The sequence below is a fragment of the Bos indicus x Bos taurus genome, chromosome 8 (assembly GCF_003369695.1).
Source record: "Bos indicus x Bos taurus breed Angus x Brahman F1 hybrid chromosome 8, Bos_hybrid_MaternalHap_v2.0, whole genome shotgun sequence".
NCBI lineage: Eukaryota > Metazoa > Chordata > Mammalia > Artiodactyla > Bovidae > Bos > Bos indicus x Bos taurus.
Genome location: NC_040083.1, coordinates 90,267,987 through 90,289,009, shown reverse-complemented (window position 1 = coordinate 90,289,009; position 21,023 = coordinate 90,267,987). Strand labels below are relative to the sequence as shown.

Here is a 21,023-nt window from a genome sequence, read left to right as displayed (position 1 = left end):
ACCACCCTTATGGCAAAAAGTGAAGAGGAACTAAAGAGCCTCTTGAAAGTGAAAGAGGAGAGTGAAAAAGTTGGCTTAAAACTCAACATTCAGAAAACTAAGATCATGGCATCTGGTCCCATCATTTCATGGCAAATAGATAGGGAAACAGTGGAAACAGTGCCAGACTTTATTTTGTGGGGGGGGGGGCCTCCAAAATCACAGCAGATGGTGACTGCAGCCATGAAATTAACAGACGCTTGCCCCTTGGAAGAAAAGTTATGACCAACCTAGACAGCACAGTAAAAAGCAGAGACATTACTTTGCCAACAAAGGTCCGTCTAGTCAAAGCTATGGTTTTTCCAGTAGTCATGTATGGATGCGAGAGTTGGACTATAAAGACAGCTGAGTGCCGAAGAATTGATGCTTTTGAACTGTGGTGTTGGAAAAGACTCTTTAGAGTCCCCTGGACTGCAAAGAGATCCAATCAGTCTATCCTGAAGGAAATAAGTCCTGAATATTCTTTGGAAGGACTGATGCTGAGGCTGAAACTCCAATACTTTGGCCACCTGATGCAAAGAACTGACTCATTTGAAAAGACCCTGATGCTGAGAAAGATTGAAGGCAGGAGGAGAAGGGGACGACAGAGGATGAGATGGTTGGATGGCATCACCAACTCAACGGACATAAGTTTGAATAAACTCCAGGAATTGGCAATGGATGGGGAGGCCTGGCGTACTGCAGTCCATGGGGTCACAGAGAGCTGGACACAACTGAGGGACTGAACTGAACTGAAAGAAATCACACGCATAAGGAAATGAGGGATAATATATACGAACTTTAAAATGGTTGGTTATAATAAAGACAAAAACAAGTGTTGGCCAGAATGTGGAGAAATTTGAATCCTCAGACATTGCTGCTGAAAATGTAAAATGATGCAGCACTTTGGAAAACAGCTTGGCAGTTCCTCAAAATATTAAACACAGACTTACCATGTGACCCAGTAATGCTATTAATACTCCTAGGTATATTCCCAAGAAAACTGAAAACATATGTCCACAGGAAAACTTGTACATGAATGTTTACAGCAGCATTATTCATAATAGCTAGAAAGTGGAAACAAGTCAAATGTCCATCAGCTGATGAATGGATAAACAAAACATGGTATTATCCATACAATGGAACAGTATTTGCTCATAAAAAACAATGACATTCTGATCCATGCTACAACATGGATGAATCTTGAAAACAGTATGCTAAGTGAAAGAAGCCAATCACAAACACCACATATTGTATGATTCCACTTATATGCAATATCCCAAACTGTTAAATCTACAGCAAAAGATAGATTAGTGGTTTCCTAGGGCTGTGGGAGTGGGGTTTGGGGAGTGATTGCTACAGAATATGAGGTTTCTTTAGAAAGGACAAAAATGTTCCAAAATTGATCATGGCGACAGTTGTACAACTTTGCAGCTATACTAAAAACAACTGGATTTTACATCTTAAAAGATAATCACGTTAATAGAGGGTTATCAGAAATATCATAATTACTTCACTTAATGTAAATGGGCTATGAAAGCAGAATGGTCTGTATCTACACTGTGAAATGAATCCCAACACTTAAAAGACACACACAAATCCAAAACCGAATAGGCAATATTATGACTTCAGGAGATTCTTTAGATCTACCTTACACAAAAATAAAAATTACAACAAAAAAATGAAACAAAAACTATTCAATGTATGTGTCCCAAATAGAATAAAAATATATAAAAATGATACAAAAATAAACTTCTATTATAATTGAAGGCTTCAATGTTTCATTCACAATAGATGACAACACAAAGTATTAAAAGAATAAAACTGATATAAAGCATAAATTAAACCATTTCCTTTGGTAGGGGCCAACTTGGCAGAGTCAGGTTCAGAAAAGAAAGATTTAGATAGATATAGATAAAACTTCACTTTCACTTTTCACTTTCATGCATGGGAGAAGGAAATGGCAAACCCACTCCAGTGTTCTTGCCTGGAGAATCCCAGGGACGGGGAAGCCTGGTGGGCTGCCGTCTATGGGGTGGCACAGAGTTGGACACGACTGAAGTGACTTAGCAGCAGTAGCAGCAGATAAAATATCAGGCTTCCTTTGTGGCTCAGATGGCAAAGAATCCGCCTACAATGAGGGAGACCTGGGTTCGATCCCTGGGTTGAGAAGATCCCCTGGAAGAGGACATGACAACCCACTTCAGTATTCTTGTCTGAAGCACCCCCTTGGACAGAGGAGCCTGGCGGGCCACAGTCCATGGGGTGCAAAGAGTTGGACATGACTGAGCGTCTAAGCACAACACACACAGCACAGATAAAATATAGATACAGATGTAAGTAGGTAGAAATATATAGATATACACAGATTTATATATATAAAGAGACTATGATACCGCAAATGGGGTGAAACCTTAATTGGAAAATCTGGGTATTTTCCAATTAAGGAAAATACTAAAATACTAATAATAAAACTACTACAATTTATTTCTAAGTTTGAAATTCAGAAAATGTTTTAAACTTTAAGTAAAATTAATAGTTACATAATAGGGGACTAAGAAGCTAAGGAAATAGCACTTTCTTTTCTGAGGTATAAGTATCTTTCACAAAACGTGCTCTCATACTAGAATGCAGAGACACACCTAATTTCTAGTTTGTTTGGTTGGTTGGTTTTTTTGGCCTCGCTGTGCTGCTTGTGAGACCTTGCTCTCTGACCTTGCTCTCAGGGACTGACACCATGCTCTCAGCACTGAAAGCATGGACTCCTAACCACTGGACCACCAGGGAATTCCCCACCTAGTTCTTATATGAAAACCTAGAATTATATAAACACACTCTTAGACCATAATGCAAAACCATAAAACAATCTATCAGTAACATCTAAATTCCTAAGCTATACAACAAGGAGAGGAAATTTATCATAAATGCCTGTGGTCTTAAGGAAATAGAAACAAAGTTCTGTTTCTTCCTCAAGACTTTAGAAAGAGAAAAAAAGGGAAAGACAGTGGAAGTGAGAAATAGATTTAAGGGCCTAGATCTGATAGAGTGCCTGATGAACTATGGAATGAGGTTCGTGACATTGTACAGGAGACAGGGATCAAGACCATTCCCATAGAAAAGAAATGCAAAAAAGCAAAATGGCTGTCTGGGGAGGCCTTACAAATAGCTGTGAAAAGAAGAGAAGCGAAAAGCAAAGGAGAAAAGGAAAGATATAAACATCTGAATGCAGAGTTCCAAATAATAGCAAGAAGAGATAAGAAAGCCTTCTTCAGTGATCAATGCAAAGAAACAGAGGAAAACAACAGAATGGGAAAGACTAGGGATCTTTTCAAGAAAATCAGAGATACCAAAGGAACATTTCATGCAAAGATGAGCTCGATAAAGGACAGAAATGGTATGGACCTAACAGAAGCAGAAGATATTAAGAAGAGATGGCAAGAATACACAGAAGAACTGTACAAAAAAGATCTTCACGACCCAGATAATCACAATGGTGTGATCACTGACCTAGAGCCAGACATCCTGGAATGTGAAGTCAAGTGGGCCTTAGAAAGCATCACTACGAACAAAGCTAGTGGAGGTGATGGAATTCCAGTTGAGCTATTCCAAATCCTGAAAGATGATGCTGTGAAAGTGCTGCACTCAATATGCCAGCAAATTTGGAAAACTCAGCAGTGGCCACAGGACTGGAAAAGGTCAGTTTTCATTCCAATCCCAAAGAAAGGCAATGCCAGAGAACGCTCAAACTACCACACAATTGCACTCATCTCACACGCTAGTAAAGAAATGCTCAAAATTCTCCAAGCCAGGCTTCAGCAATATGTGAACCGTGAACTTCCTGATGTTCAAGCTGGTTTTAGAAAAGGCAGAGGAACCAGAGATCAAATTGCCAACATCCGCTGGATCATGGAAAAAGCAAGAGAGTTCCAGAAAAACATCTATTTCTGCTTTATTGACTATGCCAAAGCCTTTGACTGTGTGGATCACAATAAACTGTGGAAAATTCTGAAACAGATGGGAATACGAGACCACCTGATCTGCCTCTTGAGAAATCTGTATGCAGGTCAGGAAGCAACAGTTAGAACTGGACATGGAACAACAGACTGGTTCCAAATAGGAAAAGGAGTTTGTCAAGGCTGTATATTGTCACCCTGTTTATTTAACTTATATGCAGAGTACATCATGAGAAACGCTGGACTGGAAGACACAAACTGGAATCAAGATTGCCGGGAGAAATATCAATAACCTCAGATATGCAGATGACACAACCCTTATGGCAGAAAGTGAAGAGGATCTCAAAAACCTCTTGATGAAAGTGAAAGTGGAGAGTGAAAAAGTTGGCTTAAAGCTCAACATTCAGAAAACTAAGATCATGGCATCCAGTCCCATCACTTCATGGCAAATAGATGGGAAAACAGTGGAAACAGTGTCAGACTTTATTTTTCTGGGCTCCAAAATCACTGCAGATGGTGACTGCAGCCATGAAATTAAAAGACACTTACTCCTTGGAAGGAAAGTTATGACCAACCTAGATAGCATATTCAAAAGCAGAGACATTACTTTGCCAACAAAGGTCTGTCTAGTCAAGGCTATGGTTTTTCCAGTGGTCATGTATGGATGTGAGAGTTGGACTGTGAAGAAGGCTGAGTGCTGAAGAATTGATGCTTTTGAACTGTGGTGTTGGAGAAGACTCTTGAGAGTCCCTTGGACTGCAAGGAGATCCAACCAGTCCATTCTGAAGGAGATCAGCCCTGGGATTTCTTTGGAAGGAATGATGCTAAAGCTGAAACTCCAATACTTTGGCCACCTCATGTGAAGAGTTGACTCACTGGAAAAGACTCTGATGCTGGGAGGGATTGGGGGCAGGAGGAGAAGGGGACGACAGAGGATGAGATGGCTGGATGGCATCACTGACTCGATGGACGTGAGTCTCAGTGAACTCCGGGAGTTGGTGATGGACAGGGAGGCCTGGCATGCTGCAATTCATGGGGTCGCAAAGAGTCGGACACGACTGAGCGACTGATCTGATTTGATCTGAAAAAAGGGAAGTACTAAAACTAAAATATAAAACTGATGAAGGAAAACTAAATATGATAAAAATATCATCAGAAAACATTTCAAGGAAATTGGTATACAGTCAGAGATGATAGCAGGATAGCTTTCAAATAGGAGGTAGGAGGAGAGTTCAAGGCAAGATTTGAGAAGGGAAAGGACAGAATAAAGCAGAAGTTGCAAGGACTACGGGCAGGAGAGGTGCTCAGATGGGAAGGGCCGGAAACTGCAGAAAAAAGGATTTACATTCAACTTGGTGGTTGTGAGTAACAGCAATGAAGGAAGGATTACACACCAATTTGACTCTCCTCCAAACAGGTTCTCCACCCCATATCAAGAACATCATAATTCATCCTGCCACCTATAGGAGGTGATCCAGAAGCTAAGGGAGAAAACGGTCAGTGAAAGGATGGCTGGGTAGGGCCTAACAAGCTGAAGAGCTGATGCCCCATTAGACAGCTCTGGAGAATTTCTGCCATGTGGAAAGAGCCTAAAGCTATCAATACCTCCAAATTCAAAAAGTGAAAGTGAAAGCCGCTCAGCTGTGTAGGGAGACTCATTGCAACCCCATGGACTATACACAGTTCATGGAACTCTCCAGGCCAGAACACTGGAGTGGATAGCCTTTCCCTTCTCCGGGGGATCTTCCCAATCCAGGGATCAAACCCAGGTCTCCTGCATTGCACACAGATTCTTTACCAGTTGAGCCACAAGGGAAGCCCAAGAATACTGGAGTGGGTAGCCTATCCCTCTCCAGCGGAGCTTGCCAACCCAGGAATCAAACCAGGATCTCCTGCATTCCAGGTTGATTCTTTACCAACTGAGCCACTAGGGAAGTTTAGAAAAGGCAGACCAAAATGCAGATTTTTAAGTGACACCTCAAGATTTTCAAGTGACACCTCAAGATTTTCAAATGGTTAACAACCAATTCAATTTCTAAACATAAAGTGCAGCCAAACAAATCCTCTGAGTTCTCATTTCCACTGTCATCTTTCACCATGCCCCCAGTCTCATCTCCTCTCCCTTTCAATTCCAGATTTTGTTTTCTAAAACCACAATGTCACTCAAAGCTTTAAAAGCTTTCCTTTCTCTTCAGAGCAAGTGTCAAACCTTCAGTTCAGCCTTCAAGGCCTTCCTCTAATACAGTGGCAATTGTGTTAGACTCATCTCCTGCCTTCATCCCCACAGCCCAGTATCCCCAAATAGTCCCCTCGCTTCCCCATCTTTGTAGCTGGACTCCAGCGCCATTCCAATAGCCTAGAGAACACTCTTTCCAACTCTCCTCAGTTTCTACATTCTTTCAGTCATTAACTCCACAAATAAATATAGGATGGGCACCTAATTTTGTGTCAGATACAGTTCTAGGCACAGATGATACAGCAGTGAACAAAAAAAAGACAAAAATCCCTGCCCTCATGGATCTACACAGAGTCGTCAGCGAATAACATGTGTAATAGGTCACAGGCTTCCCTCATGGCTCAGACAATAAAGAATCTGCCTGCAATGCAGGAGACCTGGCTTCTATCCCTGGGTTGGGAAGATCCCCTGGAGAAGGGAATGGCTACCCATTCCAGTATTCTTGCCTGGAGAATTCCATGAAGAGGAGCCTGGTGGGCTACAATCCACGGGGTCGCACAATGAGTGGGACACAACTGAGCGACCAACACAACTTTTCATATTAGGTCACAGAGATAAAGGTGCTTTGGAGACAGAAAAAAAAAACACAAAGGAGGATTCGGGTATGAGAAGGGAAGAAGGGGTGGGAGGCAGAAAAGGTTGCAATTTTAAGGCATCATTTTGAAAGTGAAGTTGAAGATGAGAAAGAGCTAAGGGATAAATAACTGGGACAAGAAGGTTCCAAGCAAAAGGAAGGTCAACAACAAAGGCCTCAGGCAAAAGCATGGCTGGTGTTTTGGGCTGACATTCTACTCTGCCCATAAAGCCCAGTTCGACAGCCACTTATTCAGGAAAATAGGAATTATTTTTTGATTCCCAGAAATAGGAATTATTAATTCCCTTAACACTGTATCAGTATCTTCCTTAGGGCACACCTCATATAGTGGAAACCGTCACTGATCAATTAATCATAAAAGTCAGGTAGAGCAAGGAATCATTTTTTAAATGACACATACATATTACAACCATTTTAAACTTCAAACGTACAAACGGACATTCACTTCCCCATATATTATAGCATCAAGACCTCTTCTTTGAGTATGGGTCTGCCAAACGCAGCTCTCTACTTCCTTGGATAAACCACAATCATAATCCATAATCTACAATGTCCATTTTCCTCCCTTTCACAGTAGAACAAGACTTTTAACTATCTGCAAAGTTTTCTAGGACTAGAATCCTCCCAGATTTGTAAGGTTTCCCCAATCTGTTTTGGTTGAACTGACCACAGTTTAATTCACTGAAAGGCAATTCTCGCAGCTTCATGCCTTTATCAAGTCTTTCCAAAGCAATTCAGAAAAACAGCTGCTTTTTGCATTCACATTTCATCTATTTGAGTAATATTTATTAATACTTATTTGTTTTCTTCACTGCTGTTCATCTGTGCCTATTAATTGAGTAATATTTATTATACCACTGGTATAAATAAACTTGAGAACAAACACAACTGATTCTTGGTAAGCAGAGAAATCAAACAACACACAGACAAACCAGAGCAAACCTACCACTGGAGCATCTGTAAGCTGTAGGATTTGGATAATATGGTTCACTAAGGCAATGTTTAATACAGAAGGTTAAAATCAAGCTCAGCAAAGGATCTGAAGAGAAATTCCTCCAAACAAAATATATAAATAGCCTTTAAGCACAATGTGCTCAATGTCATTACAGAAACACAAATCAAAACCTCACTGATCCACAACTTCAATTAGTACTCCAACTAGAACAACTATAATCAAAAAGGTAGTAACAAGTGTTGGAGAGGATGTGGAGAAATTGGAACCCTTGTACATTGTTGACGAAAATCTAAAATGGTTGCAGCTGCTTTGGGAACCAGTTTGCCAGTTTCTCAAAACGTTAAACGAGAATTGAAAACACAGGTCCACAAAAAAACTTGTACATATATGTTCATAGCAGCATTATTCATAACAGCCAAAATGTGAAAACAGCCCACTGTCCATTAGCTGATGGAAAAGCACAAAGGTGCCACATATATCCATACTACAGAGTATTACTCAGCCATAAAAGGAATAAAGTTCTGATACATGCTATAACATGGATGATGACCCCTGAAAAACTGTGAAAGAAGTCAATCACAAAAGGCCACATACTACATGATGCCCTTTATATTCAATGTTCAAAATAGGCAGATCCATAAGGTCAGGAAAAAGATTAGTAGTTGTTAAGGGCTTGGGGGAAGGGGGGAGGGGCAGGGTGAAGAGGAATATGGAATCGCTGTTAGTAAGTAAAGGATTTGGGGGGAGTGAAATGTTCTGGAATTAAGACAGTGGTGATGGTTGTATGACTTTATAATTATACTAAAATCACTTTAACTGTACACCTTTTAAAAACTCCATTGCTGCTGCTGCTGCTGTCAGTGGTCAATATATGCTTATTATTGAGGGAGTGGGGGAAAAGGGGAGAAAGCCCAGATGTACTAAACAAATTTCCTGCATGTATTTTTAAGAGGTTAACCAACCACTTCTGTTGGAATATAAAGCCTCTGAAGGCAGGGATGACCTCTAATATATTTCCCTTACTATCTAGTATATTAGAACATAGAAAGGCAATGCCAAAGAATGTTCAAACTACCGCACAATTGCACTCATCTCACATACTAGTAAAGTAATGCTCAAAATTCTCCAAGCCAGGCTTCAGCAATACGTGAACCGTGAACTTCCTGATGTTCAAGCTGGTTTTAGAAAAGGCAGAAGAACCAGAGATCAAATTGCCAACATCCGCTGGATCATGGAAAAAGTGAGAGAGTTCCAGAAAAACATCTACTTCTGCTTTACTGACTATGACAAAGCCTTCCACTGTGTGGATCACAACAAACTGTGGAAAATTCTGAAAGAAGGGAATACAAGACCACCTGATCTGCCTCTTGAGAAATCTGTAGGTAGGTCAGGAAGCAACAGTTAGAACTGGACATGGAACAGACTGGTTCCAAATAGGAAAAGGAGTACATCAAGGCTGTATATTGTCACCCTGCTTATTTAACTTATATGTAGAGTACATCATGAGAAACACTGGACTGGAAGAAGCACAAGCTGGAATCAAGATTGCCGGGAGAAATATCAATAATCTCAGATATGCAGATGACACCACCTTTATGGCAGAAAGTGAAGAGGAACTAAAGAGCCTCTTGACGAAAGTGAAAGAGTAGAGTGAAAAAGTTGGCTTAAAGCTCAACATTCAGAAAACTAAGATCATGGCATCCAGTCCCATCACTTCATGGCAAATAGATGGGGAAACAGTGGAAACAATGGCTGATTTTATTTTTCTGGGCTCCAAAATCACTGCAGATGGTGACTGCAGCCATGAAATTAAAAGACACTTACTCCTTGGAAGGAAAGTTATGACCAACCTAGACAGCATATTCAAAAGCAGAGACATTACTTTGCCAACAAAGGTCCATCTAGTCAAGGCTATGGTTTTATCAGTGGTCATGTATGGATGTGAGAATTGGACTGTGAAGAACACTGAGCGCCGAAGAATTGATGCTTTTGAACTGTGGTGTTGGAGAAAACCCTTGAGAGTCCCTTGGACTGCAAGGAGATCCAACCAGTCCATCCTAAAGGAGATCAGTCCTGGGTGTTCATTGGAAGGACTGATGCTAAAGCTGAAACTCCAGAACTTTGGCCACCTCATGTGAAGAGTTGACTTACTGGAAAAGACCCTGATGCTGGGAGGGATTGGGGGCAGGAGGAGAAGGGGACGACAGAGGATGAGATGGCTGGATGGCATCACCGACTCGATGCATGTGAGTTTGGGTGAACTCCAGGAGTTGGTGATAGACAGGGAGGCCTGGCATGCTGCAATTCATGGGGTCACAAAGAGTCGGACACAACTGAACAACTGAACTGAACTGACTGAACTGCAGGTACTCAATCAAGGTTCAACACTCACATATTACATACCAGGGATTTAGAGATGCCCTGATCAAAATATTGTACCAATTACAAAAAATTCACTTTTTATCCCCCAAAATCCTGAATTGCCACTAACAAGGCACTTACTTCCTATTTGTTTATTTTTGCTTTTATTTCCATTACTCTAGGAGATGGATCCAAAAAAATACTGCTGCAATTTATCTCAAAGAGTGTTCTGCCAATGTTTTCCTCTATAAATATCAAAGTATCTGCTCTTATATTTAGGTCTTTAATCCACTTTTATTTTTGTATACGGTTATTAGAGAATGTTCTCATTTCATTCTTTATTTTTTTGAAGCGCTGTGCAGCTTGCAGGATCTTAGTTCCCTGACTTGGGATCAAACCCAGGACCTGGCAGTTAAAGCGCCAAGTCCTAACCACTGGACAAACCAGGAAATTCCCTCTAACTTCATTCTTTTACGTGTGGCTGTCCAGTTTTCTCAGCACCACTTAGTGAAGATGACTGTCTTTTCTCCGCTGTATATTCTCGCCTCCTTTGTCCTAGATTATTTGACCGTAAGTGTGTGGGTTTATTTCTGGGCTTTCTATCCTATTCCATGGATCTAATATGTCTGTTTTTGTGCCAGTAGCATTCACTTTTGATTACTGTAGCTTTGTAGTACAGTCTGAAGTCAGGGAGCTGGTTTTCTCTCCCCGTCCCCCCATCCCGTTGTTTCTCAACGTCGTTTTGGCTATTGGGAGTTTTTTATGTTTCCATACAGATTCTTCTAAACATTTATTTATTTACTTACTTTTGGCTGTGCCGGGTCGTCCTTGTAACACCCAGGCTCTCAACTGCTGTGCACGGGCTTGCTCTAGTTGGGGCGAGCACAAGCTGCTCACTGCAGCGGCTTCTCCTGTTGTGGCGGACGGGGTCTAAGGTGTAAGGGGCTCAGCTGCCCTGAGACATGTGGGATTTTAGTTCGCAGACCAGGGATCAAACATGTGTCCCATGCATTGGCAGGCAGATTCCCAACCACTGGACCACGAGGGAAGTCCTTCCATACAGATTTTTTAAATTTTTGTTCCATTTCTGTGAAAAATAGCATTGGTAATTTGACAGCAGATTGCCTTGGGTAGTATGGTCATTTTAACAATATTGATTCTTCCAATCCAAGAACACCGTCTATCTTTCCCTCTGTTTGTGCCGTCTTCAATTTCTTTCATTAGCATCTTAGAGTTTTTGGAATAGAGATCTTTTGTCTCCTTAGGTAGATTTATTCCTAGGTATTTTTATTCTTTTTGATGTGACGGTAAATGGGACTGTTTCCTTAATTTCTCAATGAGAAACTTCTCTTAATACGAAGTTTATATCAACCATTTATATCATTCTTAACCACACCACAATCAGAGGATCTGGATTTCTGTGACACTTTAAAAACCTACTTCAAATTCTCCACCTTACAACTCTCACCAATGCAGCTTGCTGGTCTCTTAAAACGTTTTTCTTTCTCTTTAACCCCAATCCCTAAAATAGCATTGTCTCATATGTTTAGCCTCATTTGTTCTTCTCTAACACCCTAGAGCCAAAAAGGACTGTTATCATTATCTTCACATTACAAATGAAAAAAAAAAAGCAGCATGGCTAAGGTTACCTGGTCTCCCGGGCTCAAGGTTAATTGTTCTTCACATAAATCATGTATTTCCAAACATTTTTCTCTTTGGATGAACATGAAACCTCTCTGGTAAGGTAGATTTTTTAAAATAATAAGTACAGGGCTTCCCTGGAGGCTCAGTGGTAAAGAATCTGCCTGCTAACACAGGAAACACAGGTTCAATCCCTGATCCAGGAAGATCCCAAACGCTGAGGAGCAAGTAAGCCGTGCACCACAACTACTGAAATCTGTGCTGGAGCCAGGGAGCTGCACCTTAGAGCCTGTGCTCTGCAACAAGAGAAGGCGCCACAAGAAGCCCGTGCACACAAATGGAGAGGAGCCACAGCTCACCGCACCTAGAGGAAAGCCTGCGCAGCAACCAAGACACAGTGCTGCCAAAAACAAAACAATCCATAAAATTATTAAAAAATAGCAAGCACAAACAACAAGATAATGATCAATAAGTATAAAGTCTAGAACGAGTAGAAAACTTAGACAAGAGAACAACTTTTTTTTTTTTTTTAAAGGGCTTGTTTTGAACAAGAAGAGATAAACAAAAGGCTCATTGCTTAGCAAAGATATTGTAACATCAAGAGGCGACAGGGACATGCAGACCCTTTCAGTTTCTTCTCTGCTTTAGTAATCTTCACCAAAGAATAGGACCTTCAAAAACTGGGAAGGCAGACCCTGAAAAAAGGGAGCTACCATCTAAGGGAAGCGACATGGAAAGCGGACATTAATGGAATACAGAGCTAGTTCAAAGGAATCTGCTTCTGATCCAAACAAATCACATTCCATAATGCTGAAAAAAACTTTTAAGATCTGACTACTGATTATCTAAGCTATCTTGACAAGATGCCAGAAGACCAGAAAGGAAAGAATGCACTCTCAATTTTCAAAAAAGAAAAAACAAACCCAGAAAAAACATCCATAGGTAAAGCTGCCACATATCCACTGAAAAACTCTAGAATGGGTCAGTAAGTTTTTTAACACAATGAAAAGAAAAAGCCACCATGGGCTCTCAATTAAGGCAGACTATAGACATTTGCTTTTTGATATGACTACTAAGAATGGAAAAGGGATGATACAGATAGATATATATATATATATATATACTCATTCTACAAGACAATCTGACAGAATCTTCTAAATGATAGACTGGTGAGCAAATTGGGAAAATGTTAACAGCAGAAGCTAAAAAATCTGTTATATACAACTAGGAAGATACATAGCTGGTTGAACATCCGGCTGATTAATGTATCAACATCAACCAATTTGGAAAGAAGTCTACAGTAAAATATCACAGAGTTCCATACTTTTCCATGATCTAAACAACTTCTATTAATTTAATGAAGCCGCAGACTTTCTCCTCACATTTACAAGGGCCACAGGGCTGTGAGCCAACTCACACAGCCTGACAGAATCAGTTTTCAGAAAGGTCAGAATAGGTTAAAACAATGGTCAAAAACCCCAAATGAAAATTAACAGGTAGTCAAGGCCAGTATTTAGATTTTAAAATTCAAACATGTAGAGAAGTAAACCAGTTTATGTGGGAAATGCCTGGGTAATAAAGCTACTTAAAAAAAAAAAAAACAAGGCACAATCTCAAGCTGCATTAATAGATGCATACATCATGAGAAATGCTGCACTCATGTGGAAACAGTGGAAACAGTTCAGTCGCTCAGTCGTGTCCAGCTCTTTGCAACCCCATGGATTGCAGCATGAGAGGCCTCCCTGTCCATCACCAACTCCCGGAGTTTACTCAAACTCATGTCCATTGAGTCAGTGATGCCATAAAACCATCTCATCCTCTGTTGTCCCCTTCTTCTCCCACCTTCAATCTTTCCCAGCATCAGGGTCTTTTCAAATGAGTCCCTTCTTCGCATCAGGTGGCCAAAGTATTGGAGTTTCAGCTTCAGCATCAGGCCTTCAATGAATATTCAGGACTGATTTTCTCTAGAATGGACTGGTTGGATCTCCTTGTTGTCCAAGGGACTCTCAAGAGTCTTCTCCAACACCACAATTCAAAAGCTTCAATCTTTCAGCACTCAGCTTTCTTTATAGTCCAACTCTCACATCATACATGATTACTGGAAAAACCATAGCTTTGACTAGACAAACCTTTGTTGGCAAAGTAACGTCTCCAGTTTTTAGCATGCTGTCAAAGTTGGTCATAACTTTTCTTCCAAGGAGCAAGCATCTGTTAATTTCATGATTGCAGTCACCATCTGCAGTGATTTTGGAGCCCCCCCAAAGAATAAAGTCTGTTTTCACTGTTTCCCCATCTATTTGCCATGAAGTGATGGGACCAGATGCCATGATCTTAGTTTTCTGAATGTTGAGCTTTAAGCCAACTTTTCCACTCTCCTCTTTCACTTTCATCAAGAGGCTCTTTAGTTCTTCTTCACTTTTTGCTATAAGGGTGGTGTCATCTGATACCTGAGGTTATTGATATTTTTCCCGGCAATCTTGATTCCAGCTTGTGCTTCATCCAGTCCAGCATTTCTCATGATGTACTCTGCATGTAAGTTAAAGAAGCAGGGTGACAATATACAGCCTTGACGTACTCCTTTCCCCATTTGGAACCAGTCTGTTGCTCCATGTTCAGTTCTAACTGTTGTTTCTTGACCTGCATACAGATTTCTCAGGAGGCAGGTCAGGTGGTCTGGTATTCCCATCTCTTTCAGAATTTTCCACAGTTTGTTGTGATCCACACAGTGGAAGGCTTTGGCATAGTCAATAAAGCAGATGTAGATGTTTTTCTGGAATTCTCTTGCTTTTTCGATGATCCAACCAATATTGGCAATTTGGTCTCTGATTCCTCTGCCTTTTCTAAATCCAGCTTGAATATCTGAAGTTCAGGGTTCACATACTATTGATGCCTGGCTTGGAGAATTTTGAGCATTACTTTACTAGTGTGTGAGATGAGTGCAACTGTGCATAGTTTGAGTGGAAACAGTGACAGACTTTATTTTGGGGGCTCCAAAATCACTGCAGAGGTGACTGGAGCCATGAAATTAAAAGATACTTGCTCCTTGGAAGAAAAGTTATGATCAATCTAGACAGCATTCTAAAAAGCAGACATTACTTTGCCAACAAAGGTCCATCTAGTCAAAGCTATGGTTTTGTCAGTAGTCATGTATGGATGTGAGAGTTGGATTATAAAGAAAGCTGAGTGCCAAAGAATTGACGCTTTTGAATTGTGGTGTTGGAGAAGAGTCTTGAGAGTCCCTTGGACTGCAAGGAGATCCAACCAGTCCATCCTAAAGGAAATTGGTCCTAAATATTGGAAGGACTGATGCTGAAGCTGAAACTCCAATACTTTGGCCACCTGATGCAAGGAACTGACTCATTTGAAAAGACTCTGATGCTGGGAAAGATTGAAGACTGGAGAAGAGGACGACAGAGGATGAGATGGTTTTATGGCATCACCAACTCAATGGAAATGAGTTTGAGTAAACTCTGGGAGTTAGTGATGGACAGGGACATCTGGTGTGCTGCAGTCCAGAGTTGCAAAGAGTCAGACACGACTGAGCGACTGAACTGAACTGTATGTCTAAACTGGACTTCTCTGGTGGTTCAGTGGTAAAAAAAATCCGCCTGCCAATGAAGGAGACACGGGTTTGATCCCTGGGTCAGGAAGATCCCATAGAGAAGGAAATAGCAACCCACTCCAGTATTCTTGCCTGGGAAATCCCATGGACTGAGGAGCCTGGCAGGCTATACTCCATGGGGTCACAAAAGAGTCAGACAAGACTTAGCAACTAAATGGCAACAACAACAAATGTCCAAACTGCAGTACTACAGCTCTCTAATTAATCAACTCTAAAAAATTTATTTTCCATATGAATTACTCCCAGATCTTCATCCTAGGAACAATTACTACAAGAATCTACAAATACCATTTAGTTAGAACCCTTAGTTTTAGACCCAGAGTTATTCAAGTATATCTTAGCATTAGAAACATTTTATGTAATAAGCTTAATTTATTGGTATACATATCAAAATATCAATATACCCTTTAAATAAGGCTCAGATATTATTAAATCCAAATCCCTTTAACAAAAGAGTAAATTAAGAAAATTAGGTAACTTGCTCCAAATCATACAGTTGCCTAGCAAGGGCCACAATCCCCAAATCTTTCCTTTTTTCCACACCATGTGGGTTTTCAGCCCTCTATGTCTTTTTTAAAAATTTGTATTATCCACCAGAGTTAGCAAGCATACCCAAAAACATCCATCAATACACACTTTATTTTGCTAAGGACAAATTAGCTCAGCAAGAACAAATAACCACAGCACATTATCCCATAAAATATTTTGACATGGTGTGATCACTTAGAAGTTTGGTAGCCAATATTTGTTGCAAAAGGGCATGCTAACATACTAATGACTTTTATTCTTAACCATTAAAGTGTGATTATATATTAAAGCATTATCCCCTATTCCACTTAACATTAGAAAAATAAAGTAAAAGTTATTACATGGATGGAAAAGCTTTTAATGGACATGCTATTGTTTACTGTGCTCATAACCCCTCCCCCATCATAAAATATGCCATTATGAAAATTACTAAAAGATTTCAGACCTTCAAACCTAAACAGCAGGCCAAAGGTTTTCTTGATTTAGGGTAGCAAAAACATCTGTGCTGAGCCCCACTTGCTCCCTCATTCCCCTAGAAACAATGCCCCTTTCAAGAGCCCTCTGGGTACAAAGGTTGTCTGGCAGGCTAACCAAAGGATTCTCTGTGACCTGAAGTCCAATCTCTCTTCAGCCCCACCCCCGACCTCCAAGCCTCTGCTCCCACACTTGATTTAAAGAACACTAGTGGAAAATGAGAACTGATAGAAGGCAAGTTAGCCAGGCTGTGGCTTATGATCACCAGCATCTGCCAGGCCAGCTCCAGGAGGACCTACGCACCCCTAAATGAGACCTGGAAGCCTCTCCTTGCCCCAGGGCTCCTCTGGGACCCGTCGTGAAAGGAAGAGGGAACTTTACTGCCAGGATCCCCTCCTCCCCAGTCTCGTCCATTACAGCCCCAGCAAGCTCTTTGTTTGCACCAGCTGTGGGGGGGCAGACGGCCTTGGAGAGAGGGGAGAGGTCACTCCCTTGCTCCCGTGGCTGCCAATCTCCAAGCCCTCCTACAACAGCCCAACGCACGCACAGGACCATTCCCTCGGAACCGGTTCCCTCTTCACACACCAGCTTAACCCGGGGCACACCTTTCTACACAGAGGCACTCCCGGAGACCTAATTACCTCCTTCTGTTACCCACATCCTACACAGCATGATGATTCCCTAGCTAACGTCCCTCTGAATCCACACACACGGGGTTTACTCCAGGACCCCCTTCCTTCCTCCTCAATGTGTACCCCGGCACATCCCTGAGCCCCTGGCTTCACCCAGCACAACGCATACAACAGAGGGTCACTTCCATGGCCCCAGGACTTTCCCTGCTCATATCCACAGACCCGGGATCACTCCGAGCCCGGAGCGCCCACCTCTCAACCCAAAAGACACACACAGTCACGCTCCATGGCCGATCTGCGACCTCTGGACCAGCCGCTCCCCTTTCCCACACGACCCCTTAGAGAACCCAGAGCCCCCCATGAAGGAACCTCCCCAGCGCACGGTCACTCCCCTGGCCCCTCATCGTCACACAAGCACACAGAAAAGCCCTGCCTGGGGCCGCCCCCCTCCCTCCCCTGAGCCTTCACAACACAAACATGCGCTCCCGCGTGCACACCCACGACCACACCGGAGCCCCAGCCGGCTGCCTCCCACTTGCCGACCCGGCCTCATCCCCTCCCCACAAGCCCGGCCGCCCGCGCCCAGCCACTTGGCACACACGGACGCACGCACGGCCACTCCCCGGCCCCACGCGGGTCCCCAAGCCCGCATCGCGCGCTCGCGCCCCGCCCGGCGCCCTCGCTCGCCCTCGGCCTGGCTCCCGGGACCCCCACGCCCCGGCCTGGCCGGGCCGCGTCGCGGGGACCGGGCGGGAGGAGGCGCGGGGGCGGAAGGAAGGAGGGGCCGCAGAGGCGCGCTCCGGCCGGTCCTACCTGAGCAGTTGATGCTCTTGCCTTTGCCGCCAGGACAGTCCCCGCCGCCGCCGCCACCCGGGGGCTGGTTGGACGCGCGGCTCCCGGGCAGAGAGAAGGCGAAGAGCAGAAGCACCGACGTGTAGCAGCAGAAGGCGAGCGGGGGCGCGGCCGGCAGCCGGAGCGGCGCCTCAGCGGCCACGGCGCCCATGGCTGGCGCCCCTGGACGGCGGGAAGCGCAGGGAGCCGCAGGCCCGGGGCATCCAGCCGCGCGCCGGGAGCCCCGCCGCTGCCTCGGCGCCTCCTAGCAGCCGCGCCGCTGCGCCGAGGAGCTGCCCCTCAGCATCCCCGCCCCACCCGCAGCGCCCGCCAGGCCCGGGCCAGCCGCGCTCGGGACGGAGTCGGAGGGTCGGGGCGAGTGCGCGCGAGCGTGCGAGCCCGCGCGGGGAGACCGATGCCGGGGAACGAGCGGGCGCGCGCGCGCGGCGGGCGGGGGTCGCGGGGCAGGGTCAGGCCCAGCCCCTCGCTCGACTCCTCGCCTTCCCTTTGTGTCCGCGGCTGTCGCCGCCGCGTCACAAAGACCCCGGCCCGCCCGGTGCGGGGCGCGTGACAGAGCCGCCGGCGGGAGGGGTGGCTGCGACCCCGCCCCGCGCACACCCCTAGCGCCCGCGCCCGCAGCTCCGCCCCCGCCCGCGGCCGGCGCCGCCTCCGGGGGAGCTATTGTTCCTGCGGCGGGGCGGGAGCACTGGCGGGGGTTGGGGGGCGCGGCCGCCCTTCGGTCCAGCCACCCGGGGCCGGCGGGCGCCGAGCAGGCTCCGAAGGCGTTACCCTGACAGACGTTTTTGCCGCCCTTTTGTGAGCGTTTTTGAAGCGTTTCCTTGGCCCAGCAGTTTGGCGGGGAAAAGGGCAGGTGGGCTATTATATAGCTATTCCCTAGGTGAAGAAACTGAGCCGGGGAGAAGTGAAGGTGACTTGTCCAAGGTCACCTACGAGGAAAACGGGCAGGACCCCAGAATTAGAACTCACGTTCTGACTCCAGCTTTGTCGTTCTTAGAGATGGGGGTAAATGGCTGAATTACTGGGTTCCTCACCCTTACCCTATTCCCACAAACACCAACTGAATTTAAAATAGTTTTTAAAATTCTGTATTGCCCTCTCCCACTAAGAATAGCTAATATTTAGATAGGACTCAAATTCCCTCCAGTTCTTTCTTACGGCCCTACAAAGGAGTTTTCACTCTCATCCCTCTTCTACAGAGGAGGAAGTTGAGAGCCAGAGAAAGGTGATCCGACTCCCAACCCAGTGCTCTTCCTACCACATTGTGCGAAATGAGTGAGACCCAGCCACAGCAATAAGATGATGGACTGAACTGTTTGAAATTCCTCTACTTTTTTCATTCTTTTATGCTGCCTCTCACCTAAAAAGGAATTTATAAATCTCGTTGAAAAACTGATGAATTTGACTCATAAAATTTTTTAATGTGTGGAAAGCTGCCACAGGCAAAACCACACTAGGGATAATATCTTCACTGTAAATAGGAGACAACAATATGAATCAGGAATAAAAGGTTGATAGAGGTAAAAAAAACAAATGGGGCGCTAATGTCTTATTCAGATTAAATACAGACAATAAATATATAAAAAGATATTTAAACCCAGTAGTAGTAAAAGGCAGATTACGCCGACAAGCTTTCTTGTCCTGATGATGACTAAAAGAGATAAATGACAAAGTTAAAGCCGCTCAGTCGTGTCTCTTTGCTACCCCATGGACTATACAGTCCATGGAATTCTCCAGGCCAGAATACTGGAGTGGATCACCCGTCCCTTCTCTAGGGGATCTTCCCAACCCAGGGATCGAATTCTGGTCTCAAGAATTGCAGGCGGATTCTTTACCCAGCTGACCCACAGGGGAAGCCCAAAAGAAATGACAAAACCTTGCTTTATTAATTTATGTTTGAGGTGAGCAATTCAGCTATGTATCAGAAACCTTTAAAACATTTATCCTTTAATCTAGCAATTCCAAGAATTGGAATTTATCCTAAAGAAATAATTGGACAAGAGCACAAAATGTCTATATGAATATCCATCACAGCCTTTTTATAATAGTAAATATCAATTAAATGTCCATCTGTGGGAACTATGGAATGGAGTAGATTAGATCAGTGTTTACTGACAAGGAAAAAAGGATACCAGTGAGTATGTGTAAGAAAATCTTATTTTTATTAAATAGACATGTGTGTATATAGGGGAAAAAAGTTCAGAAGAATATAGTGATATATTAGCAGTGGTTATCTCTAAAAAGTGAGCTGATGAATAAGACTCCTGTCCTTTATACTTGTCTGTGTTTTTTGAATTTTTTTCAATGAAAATTTTTGTTAAAACTTTAAAAAGCTATTTTCTTTTAAAGTATATGTTCGTCATGCTTTTTATATACATTCACATTTGAAACATTTTATTAAGATTGCCTCAAAACTCTAAACTGGGCTGTGGCATGGCAGTTATTACAGCTGAAATTCAACTAGCTTCTGCATTAGGTGTGATCTCGAGTTCCTGACTGCCAAGCCACAGCTAAAGGCTCCTTCTCAGACCATTCCTTCAACAGCTTCTCCATTAAACATGACCTCCCCAGTGATTTTTTCCTGCCATGTGTTTGGCTCTCCAAACCCCAGTCTTCTGCTTTTAATTTTCATTTGACTGCTAACCATAGTCCAGGAAGAAATACTTTGAGGAGACAATCCTTAAATAAAACCAAAAACCCTATGGCCATAAATCACAGATCATTTATTTCTGCATCTTTCTCCAAATCAGGTAAGAAAAATTTAACACAGATTTCTCAGAAGTTTTCAAATTGAAAAGGATTGTACTTCAGAAACAGGAGTCCTCTGACTTCAATCATTCGGTCTCAGAGAGGAAAAAAGATCTTAAGAAGTACAAACTTCCATGCATAAAATAAATAAGCTACAAGGATAAATTGAACGGCACAGGGAAGATAGCCAACATTTTATAATAACTTTAAATGAAATCTGTAAAAATTTTGAATCTCTGTTATATACTTGAAACTAACACGTAAATCAACTATACCCCAATAAATTTTTAAAGTTAAAAAAAATCTTAGTGGTCATCTAATAGAATCCCCATCACATGCCTTAACTTTGGTGACCCACTCAGCCAGCAAAAGAGTGGGGAACTCACTACATGAAAACCATCCAGAGGAAAC

General features: G+C 43.2%; 1 protein-coding gene across 4 annotated transcripts in view; it reads right to left on the bottom strand.

The window, feature by feature from the left end:
* Positions 1 to 18,435, bottom strand: part of TMEFF1 (transmembrane protein with EGF like and two follistatin like domains 1) — a 97,371-nt gene extending 78,936 nt beyond the window's left edge. For 2 of the 4 annotated variants that reach the window (XM_027550390.1, XM_027550391.1), the window contains exon 1: positions 17,829 to 18,426. In XM_027550390.1, the coding sequence (XP_027406191.1) occupies positions 17,829 to 18,018 (190 nt within the window). In that variant the 5' untranslated portion in view covers positions 18,019 to 18,426. Of the gene's footprint in view, positions 1 to 17,828 lie in introns of all 4 variants that reach the window. The other 2 variants (XM_027550393.1, XM_027550392.1) reach the window with 2 other exon arrangements.
* Between the last annotated feature and the right edge of the window lie 2,588 nt (positions 18,436 to 21,023).